The following is a 21536-nucleotide window of genomic DNA, read 5'->3' on the forward strand; positions in this document are numbered from 1 at the left end:
CCTAAGGTTATTTAACAATGCAATTCAAAGGTGAAGACGATGATCATTTACATTTTGTATGAGAACGAGGTACACATCGCAAAACAGTAGCGCGCCCTCATGCGGCTGATTGGCGGAGAGACAAATATCCCGGGCTGAATGATTGTTGTTTTGTTGTTTTGATTTGTGCTCATGTTTCTTGTCTTTAGATGACGTACCAGAACTGCTGTGAGTAAAGTCGGAAGAGAAAGTGTGTAACAATTCCCGGATCTCGTGACCGATCCTTTTGTGATTTTCTTGGGTAAGGTTCATCAGCTCTTTTCTATAGATTCTAGGTCAAAATCACTCTGAATTTTATCCTTATTCATTTACACAACAAGACCACAGCTTAGGAGCACATACTGTGTAGTGTAGTGTGTCTAAAAATTGCAACCAGCATGCCCAAGAAATAAGAGACTAAAAGAGAACCAAGCTGAAGCTAGCCGCGAATTCTCAGCCGCGAATTCCCAGCCGCGAATACCAGCCGCGAATTCTCAATTTACGGCCGAAAAGTCCAGCCGCTAATTCGAGCCTCCACGCCAGCCGCGAATTTCATTACCAAAGTAGTTTCACGAAGCGACAGGATTTCCTAAGTTGTTCATCCACATAAGCCACTATTTCTTAAATTTTGTAAAATCATGGCAATTTTGAACGTTGGTTTTGTAAAATTTTGGTCATAATAACAAAATGTAGGCCAAATTAGGTTAAGCTAATTGAATTTTTAATGCTTTAGTCGATCCATCAAACTATATTGGTTACATATCGACTTTCTGAATATCAGTTGTTTTGAAAATAAAATAAAATAATAAACATTGCATTGAACAAAATCTACCTAATATGATCCACAGATAATAAATTTAGTGTTAAATCTTTTAGACACTAAATTAATATTCCATTGCAGCTTTACTAGGCCATCTAATTAGTTCCTAATTACATTTATTTTGTGTTTTTTGTTAATAGCAAAAGTAGTCACTTTAAAACGCAATTTACCTCGCATAATTAACAAAAAATTAAATTTTAGTGTTTAATCATTAAGACCATTTCATAACACACCGAAATATTCCGTTGCAGCTAATTACACCATCTAATTAATCATAATGACACCCATTTAAAGGGTATGGGTTTTGTCTCTTTTGAATAGGACTATCACAAAAAAACAACAACATAAGTAGTCACTTTGAAACAAATTATACCTCACATAGTTAACGAAATTGTTAATTTGTTTTGCTTAATCATTAAGACCCTTTCATAACACATCGAAATATTTCGTTGCAGCTAATTACACCAACTAATTGGTGCCTAATTAAACCACTTTATATGCTGTGGGTTTTGTCTCATTTGCTTTTTATCAACGAAATAACGTAAGTAGTTACTTTACAACAAAATGTACCTCACATAATTAACAAATAGTTACTTTTTAGTGTTTAATCATTAAGACCATTACATAACACATCGAAATAGTCCGTTGCAGCTAATTACACCATCTAATTGGTGCCTAATTAAACCACTTTATATGTTGTGGGTTTTGTCTCATTTGAAGGGAATTTTTAGACTAAAAAATAACGTAAGTAGTCACTTTAAAACAAAATGTACCTCTCATTAATAACAAATAGTTTATTTTTAGTGTTTAATTATTAAGAACATTTTATAACACGTCGAAATATTCCGTTGCAGCTAATTACACCATCTAATTGGTGCCTAAATAAACCAATTTATATGTTGTGGGTTTCGTCCCATTTGAAGGAAATTTTTAAACTAAAAAATAATAAGTAGTCACTTTAAAACAAATTGTACCTCACATAATTGACAAATTGTTACTTTTTAGTGTTTAATTATTAAGACCATTTCATAACACATCGAAATACTCCGTTGCAGCTAATTACACCATCTAATTGGTGCCTAATTAAACCAATTTATATGTTGAGGGTTTTGTCCCATTTGAAGGGAATTTTTAGACTAAAAAATAATAAGTAGTCACTTTAAAACAAAATGTACCTCACATAATTAACAAATGGTTACTTTTTAGTGTTTAATCATCAAGACCATTTCATAACACATTAAAATATTCCGTTGCAGCTTATTACACCATCTAATTGGTGCATAATTAAACCTCTTTATATGTTGTGGGTTTTGTCTCATTTGAAGGGAATTTTTATCAAAGAAATAACGTAAGTAGTCACTTTAAAACAAAATGTACCTCACATAATTAACAAATGGTTACTTTTTAGTGTTTAATCATCAAGACCATTTCATAACACATTAAAATATTCCGTTGCAGCTTATTACACCATCTAATTGGTGCATAATTAAACCTCTTTATATGTTGTGGGTTTTGTCTCATTTGAAGGGAATTTTTATCAAAGAAATAACGTAAGTAGTCACTTTAAAACAAAATGTACCTCACATAATTAACAAATAGTTTATTTTTAGTGTTTAATCTTTAAGACCATTTTATAACACATCGAAATATTCCGTTGCAGCTAATTACACCATCTAATTGGTGCCTAATTAAACCAATTTATATGTTGAGGGTTTTGTCCCATTTGAAGGGAATTTTTAGACTAAAAAATAATAAGTAGTCACTTTAAAACAAAATGTACCTCACATAATTAACAAATGGTTACTTTTTAGTGTTTAATCATCAAGACCATTTCATAACACATTAAAATATTCCGTTGCAGCTTATTACACCATCTAATTGGTGCATAATTAAACCTCTTTATATGTTGTGGGTTTTGTCTCATTTGAAAGGAATTTTTATCAAAGAAATAACGTAAGTAGTCACTTTAAAACAAAATGTACCTTACATAATTAACAAATAGTTTATTTTTAGTGTTTAATCTTTAAGACCATTTTATAACACATCGAAATATTCCGTTGCAGCTAATTACACCATCTAATTGGTGCCTAATTAAACCAATTTATATGTTGTGGGTTTTGTCCCATTTGAAGGGAATTTTTAGACTAAAAAATAATAAGTAGTCACTTTAAAACAAATTGTACCTCACATAATTGACAAATTGTTACTTTTTAGTGTTAAATTATTAAGAACAGTGTTTAATTATTAAGACCATTTCATAACACATCTAATTAGTTCTTAAATAAACCAATTTATATGTTGTGGGTTTTGTCTCATTTGAAGGGAATTTTTAGACTAAAAAATAACGTAACTAGTCACTTTAAAACAAAATGTACCTCACATAATTAACAAATTGTTACTTTTTAGTGTTTAGTTATTAAGACCATGTTATAACACATCGAAATATTCCGTTGCAGCTAATTACACCATCTAATTGGTGCCTAATTAAACCACTTTATATGTTGTGGGTTTTGTCTCATTTGAAGGGAATTTTTAGACTAAAAAATAATAAGTAGTCACTTTAAAACAAATTGTACCTCACAAATTGACAAATTGTTACTTTTTAGTGTTTAATTATAAAGACCATTTTATAACACATCGAAATATTCCGTTGCAGCTAATTACACCATCTAATTGGTGCCTAATTAAACCAATTTATATGTTGTGGGTTTTGTCCCATTTGAAAGGAATTTTTATCAAAGAAATAACGTAAGTAGTCACTTTAAAACAAAATGTACCTCACATAGTACACTTCAAATTAGACAAAACCCACAACATATAAAGTGGTTTATTTAAGAACTTATTCGTTGGTCTAATTAGCTGCAACGGAATATTTCAATGTGTTATGAAATGGTCTTAATGATTAAACACTCAAAATTAATTATTTGTTAATTATGTAAGGTACATTTTGTTTTAAAGTGACTACTTACGTTATTTCTTTGATAAAAATTCACTTCAAATTAGACAAAACCCACAACATATAAAGTGGTTTATTTAAGAACTTATTCGTTGGTCTAATTAGCTGCAACGGAATATTTCAATGTGTTATGAAATGTTCTTAATGATTAAACACTAAAAAGTAACTATTTGTTAATTATGTGAGGTACATTTTGTTTTAAAGTGACTACTTACGTTATTTCTTTGATTAAAAATTCCCTTCAAATGAGACAAAACCCACAACTTATAAAGTGTTTTATTTAAGAACTAATTACATGGTCTAATTAGCTGCAACGGAATATTTCAATGTGTTATGAAATGGTCTTAATGATTAAACACTCAAAATTAATTATTTGTTAATTATGTAAGGTACATTTTGTTTTAAAGTGACTACTTACGTTATTTCTTTGATAAAAATTCACTTCAAATTAGACAAAACCCACAACATATAAAGTGGTTTATTTAAGAACTTATTCGTTGGTCTAATTAGCTGCAACGGAATATTTCAATGTGTTATGAAATGGTCTTAATGATTAAACACTAAAAAGTAACTATTTGTTAATTATGTGAGGTACATTTTGTTTTAAAGTGACTACTTACGTTATTTCTTTGATTAAAAATTCCCTTCAAATGAGACAAAACCCACAACTTATAAAGTGTTTTATTTAAGAACTAATTACATGGTCTAATTAGCTGCAACGGAATATTTCAATGTGTTATGAAATGGTCTTAATGATTAAACACTCAAAATTAATTATTTGTTAATTATGTAAGGTACATTTTGTTTTAAAGTGACTACTTACGTTATTTCTTTGATAAAAATTCACTTCAAATTAGACAAAACCCACAACATATAAAGTGGTTTATTTAAGAACTTATTCGTTGGTCTAATTAGCTGCAACGGAATATTTCAATGTGTTATGAAATGGTCTTAATGATTAAACACTCAAAATTAATTATTTGTTAATTATGTAAGGTACATTTTGTTTTAAAGTGACTACTTACGTTATTTCTTTGATTAAAAATTCCCTTCAAATGAGACAAAACCCACAACTTATAAAGTGTTTTATTTAAGAACTAATTACATGGTCTAATTAGCTGCAACGGAATATTTCAATGTGTTATGAAATGGTCTTAATGATTAAACACTCAAAATTAATTATTTTTTAATTATGTAAGGTACATTTTGTTTTAAAGTGACTACTTACGTTATTTCTTTGATAAAAACTCACTTCAAATGAGACAAAACCCACAACATATAAAGTGTTTTATTTAAGAACTAATTAATTGGTGTAATTAGCTGCAACGGAATATTTCAATGTGTTATGAAATGGTCTTAATGATTAAACACTAAAAAGTAACCATTTGTTAATTATGTGAGGTACATTTTGTTTTAAAGTGACTAAGTACGTTGATTTAGTTAGTAAAAATTCCCTTCAAAAGAGACAAACCCCAAACAATATATTAAATGGTAAAACTAGGAACAAATTTGTTGTTCTAATTAGCTCAACGGAATATTTAGATGTGTTATGAAATGGTCTTAATGATTAAATTATTTGTTAATTACGTACGGTATTTTGGTTTAACGATTTTCTTTTTCAAAACAAATGCAGAGAGAGTCGACTACGTTACTATTAAAGATTGATGGATCGAATAAAGCATTAAACAATCAATTATCTTACCCTAATTTGGCCTCCATTTTGTTATAATGAACGAAATTTTACAAAACCAATATTCAAAATTGCCATGAATTTACCAAACCATAAACTAAACAAACAGTGGCTAAAGTGTGGGTGAACAGCTTAGGAAATGTTGTCGCTTCGTGAAACGGGAAAAGCGCGGCTGCCGCGGCGACTCGAATTAGCGGCTGGACTTTTCGGCCGTAAATTGAGAATTCGCGGCTGGCATTCGCGGCTGGGAATTCGCGGCTGAGAATTCGCGGCTAGCTTCAGCTTGGTTAAAAGAGAGGGGTCTATAAAAAAAAGTACAAACGGAAAAGTTTCCGTATGGCGCCACCACTTTTTCATTCGATATGATATAATATAGTATCTAATTTACCTCAATGAGATATCCCTTTTTGTAAAAATGAGTGAAAAAGTGGTGGCGCCATATGGAAAGTTATCTGTACAAACAGTAGGGCCTTTTGTCAACTTTGTGAGCTGGTGTTGTTACATGTTTCTGTGAAGGTATGTACACAGTATTAATGTAATGTTTTACTCCGATTTTAATTTATTCTGGGTCTGGTTCTTGTGAATTACTGCAAAATCTCACGATTAATGGGAGAAATTGTTTAGTTAGGCTTATGCCTTTGTGACCCCATCGTTGATTCCTTCCTCTTCTTGAGTGTTGACACTGTTTTGGCATTTACTACTTTGTGTGGGAGACTGTTCCAACCGTTAGATGATTCGCTGTGAAAAGAAGTTCCTTCTGCACGCAATGTTTTTGTTGAGAGTCGGCTTGTACAATTTAAGAGAGTGGCCCCTCGTACTGGTGTTTCTAGCTGTATTAAAGAATTTCTTGCAGTGGACGTTCTCCAATCCCTTGAGCAGCTTAAAGGTTTCAATAAGGTCACCTCTCAGTCGTCTTTGTTCTAGCGTGTATAAGTTCGGGGCTTGAAGTCTTTCTGTGTAGGGACGTACACGCACAGATGACTGAGGAGCAGTAATGACTTACATCAATCCACTCTTAATCTTCGGTGCTTGAGTTTTGTCTGAAGTTATTTAATATAGTCATCAGTACTCCCCCTATAACTATGAGGTTCATTCTCTGGTATTGTCGCCACCCACATAGAACAATAGTGAAATGAACCTCATAGTTCAAGGTTAGGAATAAGACATCAGCATCTTTTTTTGAACAATACTTTTTTGGCTAATAATTAGTTCCATTGTGTTTGTGGTCTCCCTGTTTCAAGCTTCATCGCTTTAAAGCCATTATACACTTTCGGTAAACAGTATTGTCCAAGTCCCACACTTCGTGTATCACAACTTATATATAAAATAACAATCCTTGGAAATTTAGGCTCAATCGGACATCGGAGTCGGGAGAAAATAACGGGAAAACCCACTCCTGTTTTCGCGCGTTTCGCCGGTCATGACATGTGTTTATAACAACTCCGTAATTCTCATTAACGAGAATTTATATTGTTTTACCGTTTTCTCAAAAAGTAAAGCATTTCATGGACTAATATTTCAAGAGAAGTCTTTCACCATTACCTTCTGTAAACCCTGTAAATTATTTGTAAATCTGTGAACTTTTTTTTTTTTCTGTACCGAAAGGGTCCAATGGCTTTAAGGTTTTATCTTCTTAGTTGAAAAAAATTTGGTCGTTTAAAAAAAATGAAAACATGTATCGTTCAATTTGTTTTATTGAAAAATTAACTGAATTGAATTGAATTGCTTTAATTGAAATTATAGAGCAATTATGAATAATGTGAGAAAAATATTGGAAGTGGTATATTTCACGTATGATCCAATTTCTCTTTTGTTTTATGCCAGATTTAGTTTGACAACAATGATGATGTTTCTTTTCACACTATTGCTCTGCTTGGTGAAAGTAAAAGTCATTATCAGCATCCAGCTACAACAACAGTTTAACAAAGGTAAATTTTTCACTTTAAGTTTCTGAGAAGATGGTCAATTTGATCATGGATTGATCTATAAAAAGCTCTGTGGTATGATTAGAGTGACAAATAAAGCAGAAGACTTGGAATCATCTTCACTGAAAGTCAAAAGATGCGATAATCGTGACCCTCCATCCTCCGACTAGACCCACATTTTGCTGAGGTGAATTTGCCTCGGCTACAAAAGTTGGGAGGATGGAGGGGTAAGATTATCGTAACTAGAAAGCTTAGAGACCACACTGCTCACTTCAGCAGCCCAATACAATTTGGGACACAAAAGGAGGAAATAGCTTATCCATATCATCAATGGATGAAAATGGAACAACATAGTTTTTTCTACGTTGCCCCCTTTGTATCCCATGATGCATTGCCAAAGAAGGCCCCGCGCGATCATTAGACGTCAACACCAGACACCCTTTTGGCTCACAGGGCAAGTGACCCACAGGGCAAGTTCAGAAGTGGCTTAGCCCGCAGCAGTTTTTACTAGACAATGTATGCTAGGGTGAGCCTTGTACTGGGTGTGTTCGATTAGCTTCCCCGTGTCGTCCCCCGATCTGATCCCGGTACGTTTGAACAGCTTTGACGTCATTCCAGGGGCTCACCACCCGGGTCAGCCCCAAGTGCCCTGCTTGTGGAGTGGGTCACTTGGGGGCTGGCCCAAGGTGCATGACATCACAACGAGAGGGTGTGTGATCGTTTGATTAGCTCTTGTCAGGGCTCATCCGAATGAGCACCACAGGGTCGACACAGGGAAGCTATTATCGAACGCACCCAATGTTGAAACAAAAAATGGCATTTATTTCTGTAACCATGTCAAACCTGTTTTCTTGTTAGGCGGCAAACCCAATGTATTGTTCTTGGTGATTGATGATTTCCGACCAGCCCTGGGTAGCTATGGAGAGCGTGTGCATACCCCCAACATGGATCAGCTCGCTGCTCAGTCCATCAGATTTACTGATGCCCGGGCACAGGTGAGAAGCCACCTTCTTGGGGCCATTTTACAATTACAGATAACCAGCTCCCTGCTTGCTTACTTACTTGCTTCAGTCAAGTGATGTCCTTGAATCATGATGGGCCCCCCCCCATGCCTTTCTGTCCCCCATTGTCGATTTTAAATCTGTTGATTCCAAACCCGTGTCCATTTTAAGAATGTCAGTAGAGGGTAGGTTAGTGCGGGTCTTCAAGGTTTCCTCCTCCCATACTTAGGGGTCCACAGAACAAAATTGGATACTGGCTCGTCTTTGCTCCTGTAGCAGTGGCCAGCAAAACCCATCCTTCTTAACCAGCTCCAGTAAATCTCAATAAAGAAAATGCATTCACATTTGAATGTTCAAGTATTTTTCTTGGGGATCGTCGCCTCCAAGATGCCTGCAGAAGTTGCCTCCTGTTTATCATCAATAGTCTGGGATGGGTGATTTAGAATTGTGTGTTCAGAAGCCTGAAGCCTTTCTCAGATTCAAATTTTGGGGTTGAAAGTTACAACTTTCTGTAAAACTACATTACTTCAAAGGGAATACAAATGTTGTTGTTGGGTAGCTACCTAACGTGAACTCTGCCTTTAATGACCTTTTATTTTATATGGACTGTACAGCAAGCTGTATGCGCCCCAAGCAGGATCTCCTTCTTGACAGGACGGCGCCCTGACTCCACCTTACTGTGGGACTTCAGGTCCAGCTATTGGCGCCAGTCTGCGGGCAATTACACCACCATACCACAACACTTTAAAGACAACGGCTACTACACATTGTCAGCTGGCAAAGTATTCCATCATGGTGAGTATAGCAGGCCTGTATGCTTCGGTTGTGAAAGGGCAAGGGCACCAAGGCATTTTCTCCTTGGTAAAGGGCAGCCAATGAGGAAATTGTAAATTTCTACTGGAGCATTTCAAGGGCATCAAGGCATTGACCTGGGGCATCCGAGGCAATCCCCTTTGTCGCCTTTGTGGAGTATCAGGCCTGGTATAGTAATACGCTGGCTCAGCCAGATGTTTAAGTTGGTGGACAAGGTGGCATAACGTGGCAGTGCGGTTAAGAACACCAGTCTCAAGCTCATCAGCAGAGTGTGGGTTCGAGTCCCGGTCGTGGCACTTGTGCTCTAGAGCAAGATTTTTTTTTTCTTCTTTTTTTCTTTCTTTTTACTTATTTGCAATGCTCAAGTTTACACATACTTGTAACAATACAACATACAAGAACAAATTACATACCAAGGAGAAACAAAGAGGGGACAAAAAAAAAACAAATTTGTGCAGGTTGTTGTTGTCCAAAGCTATTTTTTCTCCAATGTGTAGTGAAACTTAACTAAGTTCAAAAAGGAGGTCATATTCGGTTTGTTGTTCTTGAACCTACAATTATAGATAGCTTTCTTCGCCAAAATAATACATACATTTTCCAACAGTACCTCAGAGTTATGTACATCAAGGCCAAAAATGATAGATTTATACTCCAATTGGATGGCAACATAAAATAATTTCTCCCACCAGTTCTCTACATTCGCTCTAGAGCAAGATGCTTTAACATAATTACTTTGTCCTTATCATGGAAGAGTAGGGTTTAACCCCTGTGTAAGTTCTGGTTCACAAAGCAAGCACCCTTGGCTTGTGAGCTACAGTGATCAAATTCACTTATGATGCATCATTGGTTTCTTTACCAGAAATGTATATTAATAAAAGTAAAGACAACCGCATGGAAATTTACTTGGTAAGTCTGCAGCCACCTAGCGTTCCAAAGTCTCCCAAAGTCTCCCATGTTCTCAACAAATTGTGAAGATTATTATTATTATTTTTCTTTAAAGGTCCTTGCTCCAACAACACTGATGACTACCCTTATAGCTGGTCAGTACCTTGCTACTGGCCGACCAGAGAACACAAAACAAGCAAGGTGTGTATTTGAGTACCATTTTTTACCTGGCATATATTTGAACGAAGTTACATGTAACTTAACTATGATATTGTATATATGATTTTAGGCATTGCATGGTGAGATATCAAAATATATTTGGTTTGCGATAACCCCACAATTTTTAGATTGTTTTGGAGAATTCAGCCATGAGATTGTAGTACGCATTGATTGTTGATTGAGTTCGGGCGGTATGTTCTTAGATGCTCAAGAACGCATAGGATCGCTGTTCATGTTTCTTCAAGCCGAAGATGATGATGTAGCACCTTCTTGTACAGTGTTCTCGACTGATCCCTGCTGAAAGGTAGTGTTTGATCTAATGTTCTGAGTGTATTGTTCTCGGGATGTGTTCTCATCGTTCGGGCGGGTGAACAGTGCACTCGGGCCAAGAACACACTGCCGGAACTCAGCTATTCAGTTTGTTTGAATGGTTTGAATCATGATATATTATCAGGCATGACATTCTTCCTACTTAAATATGATACCTTGGCTAGACTTGCGGACCAGAGGCAAATGGTCGTTTCATTTTATTTTATTTGCCAGCAAACAGGAAAAATCACATCAAAAAATTGCGAATCCAAAGATCTACAAGAACAAGCAAAACAATAATTTTAAGAAGAATACAAATGGTCTGTTGCCGTGATAGTTGATTCTTGGTGGTGGCGTAATGATTAAAGTCTTTGCAATCAAATACTGCTCTCGCGAGATCACTGCTTTCGCGCGAAGCTGCCAGCTGCCAACTATGAGCGCGAGAGCAGTAGTCTCTCCAGGGGCAAGCAGTCTCCTGTGAATATCGCCAGTGTCGCAGGAATCGCGGAGAGAGTCGGAACGTAATCACGGCGACAGACATTTAACAACTTGTCCACAAGTCTACACCTGGCCTGCCATTTATTTCTGTGTCGGTGTGTCATTTTAATTTCTCATAAATCTTTGTTTTTGTCAGCCATATTGTCTTGTTTTTATTTGAGCCCAGTTTGAGTGCTATTGGTGAGTGAAATATTTTGTTTTCAGCACTAAACTGCTGCAATATGCATAGAGAGCTTAGTTTACCATATCTTTGTTCAAGAAGTCAGTTCAAGTTTTGAGTTTTTCAACATAGAAAATACTGCATCTAAATCTGCTGAGCTTTATAATGTAGTAAAGTATAGGAGCTACGCTGAGTAACAGATGCAGAAACCAACATTAATCGTGCAACCCTAAATCCCAGTTCCTCACACAAATAAAATTAAGGAAATCAATGTGTGGTGAAGAGGTTTTCAACTAGTGGTTTAATCCCAACGAGGCCTGGTTCTTGATAATTTTACCGAGACGAAGTCGAGGTAAATTATCAAGAACCAGGCCTCGGCGGGTTTAAACCACTAGTTGAAAACCGATTCAACACACTTTGATTCCCATTCATAAATACCTTATTCGGTCAAAAAACATCAACACTTTGGTCAAAAAGTTAAATAAATGCAAAATTTTTAATTTTTCAATGATTTCTTTCAACACAACACCCCTCCAGCTATGAAACGGTAAGGCCTCGGCCCGATCGGGTAAACAACTCCTCGTAAGGGAATGTTGTGTGTGTCGTGCGTGATGTGGCACAACTGTTTCAGCTATTGTTCTCGACCAATAGGAATGAAGAAACTGTAAACTGTCTTATAAGAACAGGTGCAAGGTCGCATGTCACGCCCATGTTTTTAACACTTTTTACTGGTCATAAACAAAGGTTTCTACACACCCACGTGACGCGCTCTCCACCAATAGGAATAGCGAAACTGTCTGAGGTATTTATGAATACTCTTTTAAAGACACTAGACGCTATTGATAATTATTCAAAATAGTTGTAGCATAAACAACAAATGGTAACAAGCAACGGAGAGCTGTTGATAAAAACATCGTGGGAAACAGTCTCCTCTGAAGTAGTGTAGTTTTTAAGAAAGAAGTAATTTTCCACTCTTTGATTTTGATTTTGAGGTCCCAAAATCAAGCATCTGAAAGCACACAACTTTGTGTGATAAGGGTGTTTTTTCTTCCATTATTATCTCGCAACTTCAACGACCATTGAGTTCAAATTTTCACAGGTTTGTTATTTTGTGCATTATGTTGAGATACACCAAGTGAAGTGAGAAGACTGGTCTTTGACAATTACCAAAGATGTCTAGTGTCTTTAAACCATTTTACTGTGAGGTTATTAGAGCAGGTCTTTAAAGGGTTTGGGCAATTTTTGTGCGACACAAAATACAAAAGTACACAGATTTTCATTAAACATACATGGTTTCAAGATAATGATAGTAGAAAGCTTTTCTTAAAATATATTACTTGCTGAAGTGTTATTTCATTTGGAAAATCCGCTTTAAAACGTTTGTCAAAGACAAGGTATACCTTTAACTTTTGGAACTGTTTGAGTGTGTTAATCCTGTATAAATGTAGATGTATACAGATAAAACTATCATGCAAACATTTTATTTCAAAAGGTGCTTGCACTTTTTTGATATTGCCGTAAAAGAAGAGCAATTACATCCACACAAGAAGAACACTCCGTTATAGGAATCCCAAACTCAGCTTCAAATATTGGGGCATAAAAACCTGATAGCTTTTTACATAATAACATTATGTCGCAGGGAAATGTTTCTCAAAATGCTTTATACTATTGAAAGCTGCTTTGCTTTGCTTGAATTGATTTAAGTTTAAAATTACTAATGAATACAGTGGAAGAAAAAACCCTTATGTGCCTCTCGTTAACACTCTAACAGTCAAGAGCGCTTTGCTGTTCAAATCTACTTACACCGTTTGAAGATAATGATAGTAGAAAGCTTAGCTTAAAGTATTACTAGCTGAGGTGCTGTAGTTTTTGAGAAATTAGTAAAACAATGTCACGAAAATACGCTTTACATGCTAAAATAATTGTTGTGCTTCCAAAAAAGACATTTTTTGGTTAGAACTGCACTTGCGGGGTGGTTTGACAGTGTGTAGAGGAAATATTAAATAAAAGGGATCATAGACACCATAGACAACGCCCAAAGCCCACTTTGAGCAAGTTTGAGTCCCTACATTTAGTCAACTACTGACCAGCAACATACATGCGCAGTGTTGCACTCACTCGAACAACTCGTTTGGAAGCCTAAGTCAACCGTCGGTACCTTGGTATTCAACACTCCATTGCCTTCAGTGTTGTCGCTATAGTGTCACTGGTTCCCCCTTGGGCTTTGGCTTTACAAATGTTAGCATGGAACAGGCTACCGGGACCGGGAAGAAACCATGGTCCTGACGCTTGTTCTAGATGGTCAACCAAAGTAGTCAACCAATGGTCGACCAACCTGGGTTTGAGTCAAAATAGTCAACCTTTTGTTAACCATGGTGCCCACTCGAACTTGCTCAATGTTGCTCTACTAAACATGTCTGCCCCATTTATACTGGATATACGTGTTAATGGTTTCCTTGTGTGGTACAGGTATGCCCAGGGCCTGATGGCAAGCTTCATGCATACACCATGTGTCCCGTCAACGTCACTGAGCAGCCCGGCGGCACCCTGCCAGACATAGACAGCACTAACTACGCCATATCGGCTCTTCATGATCTAGCCGCTGTAAAAGACGAGAAGAATCTTCTTATGCATCACAAAGGCAATAAGCCATCGGTGATCAATCCTGCGTTGCATACTCCATTCTTCATGGCAGTGGGTTATCATAAACCACATCTACCATTCAGGTATGAGAGTTTGAAAATCACAGCCCTCATTTTTTGCCCATTGCCTAGTCTTGGTACCAAGACACTCCTGTGGATGCAGTTAGGAAACCTAACACTATCTAAACCACTCGTCACTTGTAGACTTTTGGTAGACTGAGTCGACTAGAAATTTAACAGAGTGTCATGGCCTCGTGGTTTAGTGCACTTGACTCAAGGTCTAGTACTGCAAGGGTGTGGATTTGGGTCTCGCTAGTGGCACTTGTGTCTTTGAGCAAGCCATTATTGCTATGTCCTTCAGATTGGGTGTATTAAAGTCATAGATCCCACGTGTTGTAAAATGCACGTGACGTGAAATAATCCAACACTTCAAAGGAAACAAGTTTGCCCACAGATGTGTCTGAAAGGGTTAGCTACAAAGTGCACTACATTCCCTTGTAACCTTCTATTGGCCTTTCAAAGATCCCTCATAAGAGAACTTAATCGCTGAAGCTTTCAAGCTTGGGCAAACCTGTGCTTGCTATGTGAACCAGAAACATCAGGGTTAACCGATAATTAATTTTCTTTATGGACAATGAGCATCAGCTTGAAGATGATTCGTTGAGAAATATGAAGCCAGTTTCAGAATGACAAGTGAGAATACTGGTCTTTGACAATTACCTCTCTTTAAAGACAGTGGACACTATTGGTAATTGTCAAAGACCAGTCTTCTCACTGGGTGTATCTCAACATATGCATAAAATAACAAACCTGTGAAAATTTGAGCTCAACCGGTCATCAAAGTTGGGAGATAATAATGAAAGAAAAAACACCCTTGTCACACGTGTTGTGCGCTTTCAGATGCTTGATTTCGAGACCTTAAATTCTAAATCTGAGGTCTCGAAATCAAATTCGTGGAAAATTACTTCTTTCTCGAAAACTCTGTCACTTCAGAGGGAGCAGTTTCTCACAATGAACAGTTATACTACCAACCTCTCCCCATTACTTGTTACCAAGTAAGGTTTTGTGCTGATAATTATGTTGAGTAATTACCATTAGTGTCCCCTGGCTTTAACAGCGATCATGTTTTTATCAACCCCCCCCCCCCATAGGTACCCAGAGGAGTACAAATCTTTGTATCCTCTACATACAATGAAGATGGCCCCAAACCCAAACTATACTAAGGATCTTCCGCCGGTAGCATGGGAACATTGGAGAGATGTACGAGTCGGTGAAGATATTCCAGTCCAAAAAGAAAAGGACTACTACGGCCCTATGCCGCCAAAATACCATGTAAGTGTTAGGAGCGGTACTTGTGTTGTTTTCATCATCATCATAATCATCATTTAGGCTGTGTTCATCAAGTGTCGTAAGATGTAGCTCCCCTCATGTAAACGCTATTCATTTATATTTTGTGCAGTTCTCATCCATGTTGTTTCTGCATAAACCCTGATGACATCTCTCCATCTTCTTCTCTGTCTACCTCTTTTCCTTTTCCCTTGTCCTTGGTTGACAATCAATTATTCTTGTTGTTCATCTGTTGTTTTAATAATATGTAATTCTCCAGTTTGACATCTTTCATTATCTTCAAGCAGGCTTAAATCCTTGATTCTGACTGGTCGATCCATAGCAACAAGGAGTGTGATATAAACTTATATTGCACGGCCCTTACATGTATTACACCCTGCATATTGTGTGTTCTAGCTCCGCATATTGCTATACGCAAAATGTACGCTTACAGCTTATATGAGAAGTTAATGTAAATTCAAAAGTGGCGTGTTTCCGTCAAATAACTTTGGTTTTACCCTTGCACTGATGTGTGTTAGCACTGTATACTCAGTACTATCCCAGGCATTTTACTGGGGTGGGATTCGAACCCACGACCTGATTGTGATTTTTTGTTTTCATGTTGTTTCCAGCTGCTGATGCGTCAGGCGTACTTTGCTGCAACGTCTTACATTGACCATGAGATCGGACGCTTGCTGTCGACACTAGAACAAGTAGGATTTGCAAACAACACTATTATTGCTCTCACTGGGGATCATGGTAAGTGGCTTTTATTTATTTATTTTTTCGGGGATGGCAAGTAAGTCTCATACTCAGAATTTCATTTAAGAAAATCTATATTTCCAATTTTAAACTCGTTTATAATTTCATGTCTGATTTAAAAGCGCAGTTAGTGAGATCACAAAATATTTTGTTGATTAAATCAATGAAGATGTCGATATGAAGTTGAAGACTTGCACAGTTTATGCCTAGGGCTGGTCAGGCTCAGACACTATACTGCCCTGTATGCTTCTTTTTATCCAGCCATTTTTCACCTTGGTTAAGGGCACCCTATGAGCAAATTGTAAATAAATTCCTACCGCAGCATTTCAAGGGCACAAAGACTTTGACCAGGGGCTTAAGCAAAAAAGATTTTGTGCTTGAGCAGCTCTATGAAATTGGGCCATGGGGACATGGAGACAATTGCCTTCAATGCCTCCGTGACGTATCAGGCCTGACTAAATGTTGCTTGTTTTTCTGGTATCAGGTTGGCAGCTTGGTGAGCATCAGGAATGGTCCAAGTACAGTAACTACGACTCTGCTACACAAGTGCCCCTTATGTTTTACATCCCTCAAGTCACCAATAAACGCTGGAACCATCCACACAGATTCAGCCTCATCAACCCGCTTAACACCATCACGGACTTCAACACATCATGTGCAACATCAGGTTTTGCAAGCGACGCTTTCGCTGAGCTGGTGGATTTATTCCCGACCCTTTCTGAAATAGCCGGGCTAACCGTACCCCCAGTATGCCCCATCGATACCTTCCACACCCAGTTTTGTTCAGAGGGGGTAAGTCTGGCACCCGTAATCCACAACATTACTGACACACCGAGTAAGGTGGGTATCATACGCTGGAAGAATGCCAGTTTTAGTCAGTACCCCCGGCCGACATTCTACCCGTCGCATAAGACCAATACGCCGCAGCTCCCAGAGATAAACATCATGGGTTACTCTATGCACACTAAGGACTATCGCTATGTGGAGTGGCTGCCGTTTAATCATACCACGTTTGCAGTGAACTGGTTGAAGCCTTTAGCCGTGGAGTTGTACAGTTATAGAGAAGACCCTCTGGAGATGCAGAATGTGTATAATCACACTGCGTATCAAAATGTGGTTAAAGACCTAGCGCGTCAACTCAGACAGAACTGGAGGCACGCTTTACCGATCACCCACAATGGTACGCACCCATAGCTCTATTATGGGTGCGCTCGATTAGCTTCCTTGGGTAGACCCAACTGTGCTCACTCAGGTGAGCCCCTGACAAGAGCTAATCGAACGATCATTCACCCTCTCGTAGTGACGTCATGCACCTGGGACCAGCCCCCAAGTGACCTACTCCACAAACAGGGCACTTGGGGTTGACCCTGGAATGACGTCAAAGCTATTCGAACGTACCGGGGTCAGACCGGGGTTGACCCAGGGAAGTTAATCGAAAGCATCCAATAATAAAAATAATAATAAAGACATTTGAAAGCGCCTTATGCAAAAGGCTCTAAGTGCATTTAGAAGTTTTCCATCAGTTTTTAGTAAAATTATTTATTTGCTTTTCAGGGAATGAAATCTTTCTTGTTACTTATACTGTATTTTGATCGGAGCTCATGTTGTGCATAATGCTTCATTACATAATGTGTTATTTACCGACTTTCAAATTAATGTATCCCTCCGAACTTTATATTTTGTGCTACGGCAGTTTAATGCTCATCTTAGGTTGGCTTTTATCAACTTGTATGTTATGGACTATATATTTTAACAATTTTAAATAACTTCAGATTAACAATATTTAAGGCACTGGACATTATTGGTAATTACTCGAAATAATTTTTAGCATAAAAACTTACTTGAGCTGTTGATAGTATAAAACATTATGAGAACGGGTCCATGAAGTAGCAAATTTTTTAAGAAAGAGGTAATTTCTTTACTTAAATATTAAAAAGCTTCAAGCCTGAAGTCTTGTATTATTTTGTTAGACACCTAAAGGCACACAAATTTGTGCAAGTAGGGTGGTTTTTTTTCCATTAAACTATCTTGCAACTTCGATGACCATTTCAGTTCAAATTGTCAAAGATTTGTTGTTTTATGCATATATTGGGATACACCAAGTGAGAACACTGGTCTTTGACAATTACTAAAGGTGTTAAGTGAATTTGATAACGCTAATGAGTGTGCAGTATAATTGTAATTTAAGGTAACAGTAATTATTTGGTTTTACCCAGATACACAGATGTGTGTCAGCACTGTATACATATACTCCGTACTTTCTAACAAGTTTTGTTGAGCAAAAATCACAGCAAATTACTCGAGTGGGATTCGAACCCACGACGTTTGCAATTCTAAAGCAGTGTCTTACCAACTAGAACCTGGAGATTGCCCGGTAGCTAGAGGCAGTTCAAAATCCTGGATGCAAATTCAACATCTATTAAATTAAGGTACCAGCAGTCGAACTCACAAAGAGTTAGGATCGGTCCTAACTTAGGACTAGGTCTAGGAGATAATAAAAAATAAGTTCAGACGAGTAACTCATCCTAACTCGATCCACGCATGTATTATCATTATTAATAAGGGAATCAATGTGTGGTGAAGAGGTTTTCAGCTAGTGGTTTAATCCCAACGAGGCCCGGTTCTTGATAATTTTACCGAGACGAAGTCCAGGTAAATTATCAAGAACCAGGCCTCGGCGGGTTTAAACCACTAGTTGAAAACCGATTCAACACACTTTGATGAATCCATTTTTTAAATAATATATTTAAAACAAAATCGATATGGCATACAGTATCTGTAGGAGCATCCAAAGGCGCTGGTCGCTGGCAAACCACTCTGGTTGCAACCAAAGATTGAAAAAGATAGGTCTTAAAATGACATTCATAAATACCTCAGACAGTTTCACTATTCCTATTGGTGGAGAGTGGTCACGTGGGTGTGTATAAACCTTTGTTTATGACCAGTAAAAAGTGTTGAAACATGGGCGTGACACGCGAGCTTGCACCTGTGCTTATAAGACAGTTTCTTCATTCCTATTGGTCGAGAGCAACGGCTGAAACAACTGTGCCACATCATGCGATACGCACGACGCGCACAGCATTCCCTTGTAAGGAGTTGTTTACCCGAGGGCCTTACCATTTCATAGCTGGAGGGGTGTTGTGTTGAAAGAAATCATTGGACAATTATAATTTTTGCATTTATTTTACTTTTTGACCAAAAAGTGTTGATGTTTTTTTACCGAAAAGGTATTTATGAATGGGAATCAAAGTGTGTTGAATCGGTTTTCAACTAGTGGTTTAAACCCGCCGAGGCCTGGTTCTTGATAATTTACCTCGACTTCGTCTCGGTAAAATTATCAAGAACCAGGCCTCGTTGGGATTAAACCACTAGTTGAAAACCTCTTACCACACATTGATTCCCTTATTTAAATGTAGTGGATAATTTTGTGCTTATTTTCTTCCGTTTTCTATTTTTGATAATTTATTTATTTCAATCATAATAAATTATTAACAAATTAAAATCAATTTTTTTAAATATGATATACTAACTGTGAGTCTTTCTATAACAGCAATTTCTTTATTAGCAGTATAACTTAGGTTTTGTGATTTACAAATAAAAGCTTAGAAGTTTTGTAAGTAAATTTTCCAGAAGGTACTAATATTTTGCAGTACTAATAAATGATCATGAGGTGTCATGGAATTTGAAATGATTTTGCCGTTTTGCTTTTTCTGTATCTGTACCAGTTTTACATTTGCACTATTTTGGAAGGTTGTGCATTCTGCTTCACCAGCCATGTTCCCGAATTGATAATACCCATGCCTACATCCTTACAGACTGTGGAGGGGGTAACCCTGTTTCAGCCCCAGGAGTAGGTGGCTCCTAGTGGATGATACCCAAGCCTACATCCCTACAGACTGTGAAGGGGGTAACCCTGTTTCAGCCCCAGGAGTAGGTGGCTCCTAGTGGATGATACCCATGCCTACATCCTTACAGACTGTGGAGGGGGTAACCCTGTTTCAGCCCCAGGAGTAGGTGGCTCCTAGTGGATGATACCCATGCCTACATCCTTACAGACTGTGGAGGGGGTAACCCTGTTTCAGCTCCAGGAGTAGGTGGCAGTGTGCCTCTGGTGTCGGTTGGTTTTGGTCGACAGCCCAAATCAGATTTAGCCCTCGCCCCAGAAGTGGCCATCCGGTCCATCCAAAAAATAAAATATTACCCCCAAATAATACGTTTTTTTAATCCACTGGCATGGGAACAAAGGAAGTAGGAAAACATGCCAAATTGCTGGGAATGAAATTTGTCACAGAGGATGGAGGAACTCATTTAAGGCAGCAAGCAAAACATTGCAACATTCTAAGACAGTAATATGTAGCCAGGACATTGTTTTATGTGGGGGCACAGGGGTCGATTTCACAAAGAGTTAGGACTAGTCCTAACTTAGTCAATAGGAGTCCTAGGAGATATACAAATTGCATGGATAGTCCTAAGTTAGGACGAGTAACTGATCGTAACTCGAGATAAGACTAGTTCTAACTCTTTGTGAAATTCACCCCAGGGCACAGAAGTGAAGGGAAGAGATGATAAAGGACATGGTTTTTCAGCTTTCCGGTTGGGGGGGGGGGACACCTGATATCTGAAATTAAGGGAGGAATGAATCGCACAGCTTGAAGACCTCTAGTGAAGTTGATAAATGAAACCAACGATGCCTCATAAGCCAGAGGAAAACCCACACCAGCTATTGGAGTAAAATGGAAATAAAAGAGCTGTACAAAATTAGGTAAAGGTTTTTTAAGAGGTACCCCTTCAAGCTAAATCAATCTCAAAAACCACGTCTGCCCTCACACTGGGTACCCATGTACCCCTCGGTGAAAAGACGCAATGATGGTTGAAGTGTCTTGCTCAAGGACACAAGTGTCGTGACCGGGATTCGAACACACTGCTTGATGATGACTGACTTGAGTAAAGATGGCCAGAACTTGATCCAGTCCAATGCACTTAACCACTCGGCAATGACACATCACAGCATGAACAGTAACATAATGCCAGTAGCGTATCTAAGGTATGCATGGCAGGTATGGCACGTGTCCAGGGTGCCACTTGATTGGGGGGGGGGAGGGGCATGCCAACGGGCAGTTTCTATCAACGTCAGTAAAACAATCCTCAGAACATTTGTGAATGATATACAACGTATTGCCTTACCAACAGAATAGCTGCAGGAACACTCTCCAACCCTCTAAATTTAAAGGCACTGGACGCTGGGCATCGGTGATCACTCAAAATAATTGTTAGCATAAAAACCTCTTTGTTAACGATCAATGGAGAGCTGTTGATAGTATAAAACACTGTCAGAGACGGCTCCCATTGAAGTAACAACGGCTCCCTTTGAAGTAACGTAGTTGTTGAGAAAGAAGTAATTTCTCACAAAAATATTCGAATTTGATTTTGAGACAGAATTAGATTTTGAGGTCACAAAATCAAGCATCTGAAAGCACACACCTTGTGCGACAAGGGCATTTTCTTCCATTAT

At 37.8% G+C, this 21536-nt stretch overlaps 2 protein-coding genes across 3 annotated transcripts in view; both read left to right on the plus strand.

The window, feature by feature from the left end:
- LOC139938154 (uncharacterized) overlaps nt 1-21536 on the plus strand; it is a 313018-nt gene that overhangs the window by 214209 nt on the left and 77273 nt on the right. The gene's annotated exons all lie outside the window — the stretch shown is intronic.
- LOC139938580 (iduronate 2-sulfatase-like) lies at nt 143-19712 on the plus strand. Of its 2 annotated transcripts, none has more exons than XM_071934156.1 (9): nt 143-280; nt 7309-7412; nt 8268-8404; nt 9025-9205; nt 10224-10309; nt 13764-14020; nt 15088-15268; nt 15895-16021; nt 16509-19712. In XM_071934156.1, exons 2-9 carry the CDS (start codon nt 7325-7327, stop codon nt 17216-17218), a joined length of 1767 nt encoding a protein of 588 aa, XP_071790257.1. In that variant the 5' UTR covers nt 143-280; nt 7309-7324; the 3' UTR covers nt 17219-19712. The 2 variants fall into 2 exon arrangements, with proteins under 2 accessions (XP_071790257.1, XP_071790259.1); XM_071934158.1 differs by lacking the exon at nt 143-280 and adding an exon at nt 5912-6000.

The sequence above is a fragment of the Asterias amurensis genome, chromosome 6, assembly GCF_032118995.1.
Source record: "Asterias amurensis chromosome 6, ASM3211899v1".
Taxonomy (NCBI): Eukaryota; Metazoa; Echinodermata; class Asteroidea; order Forcipulatida; family Asteriidae; genus Asterias; species Asterias amurensis.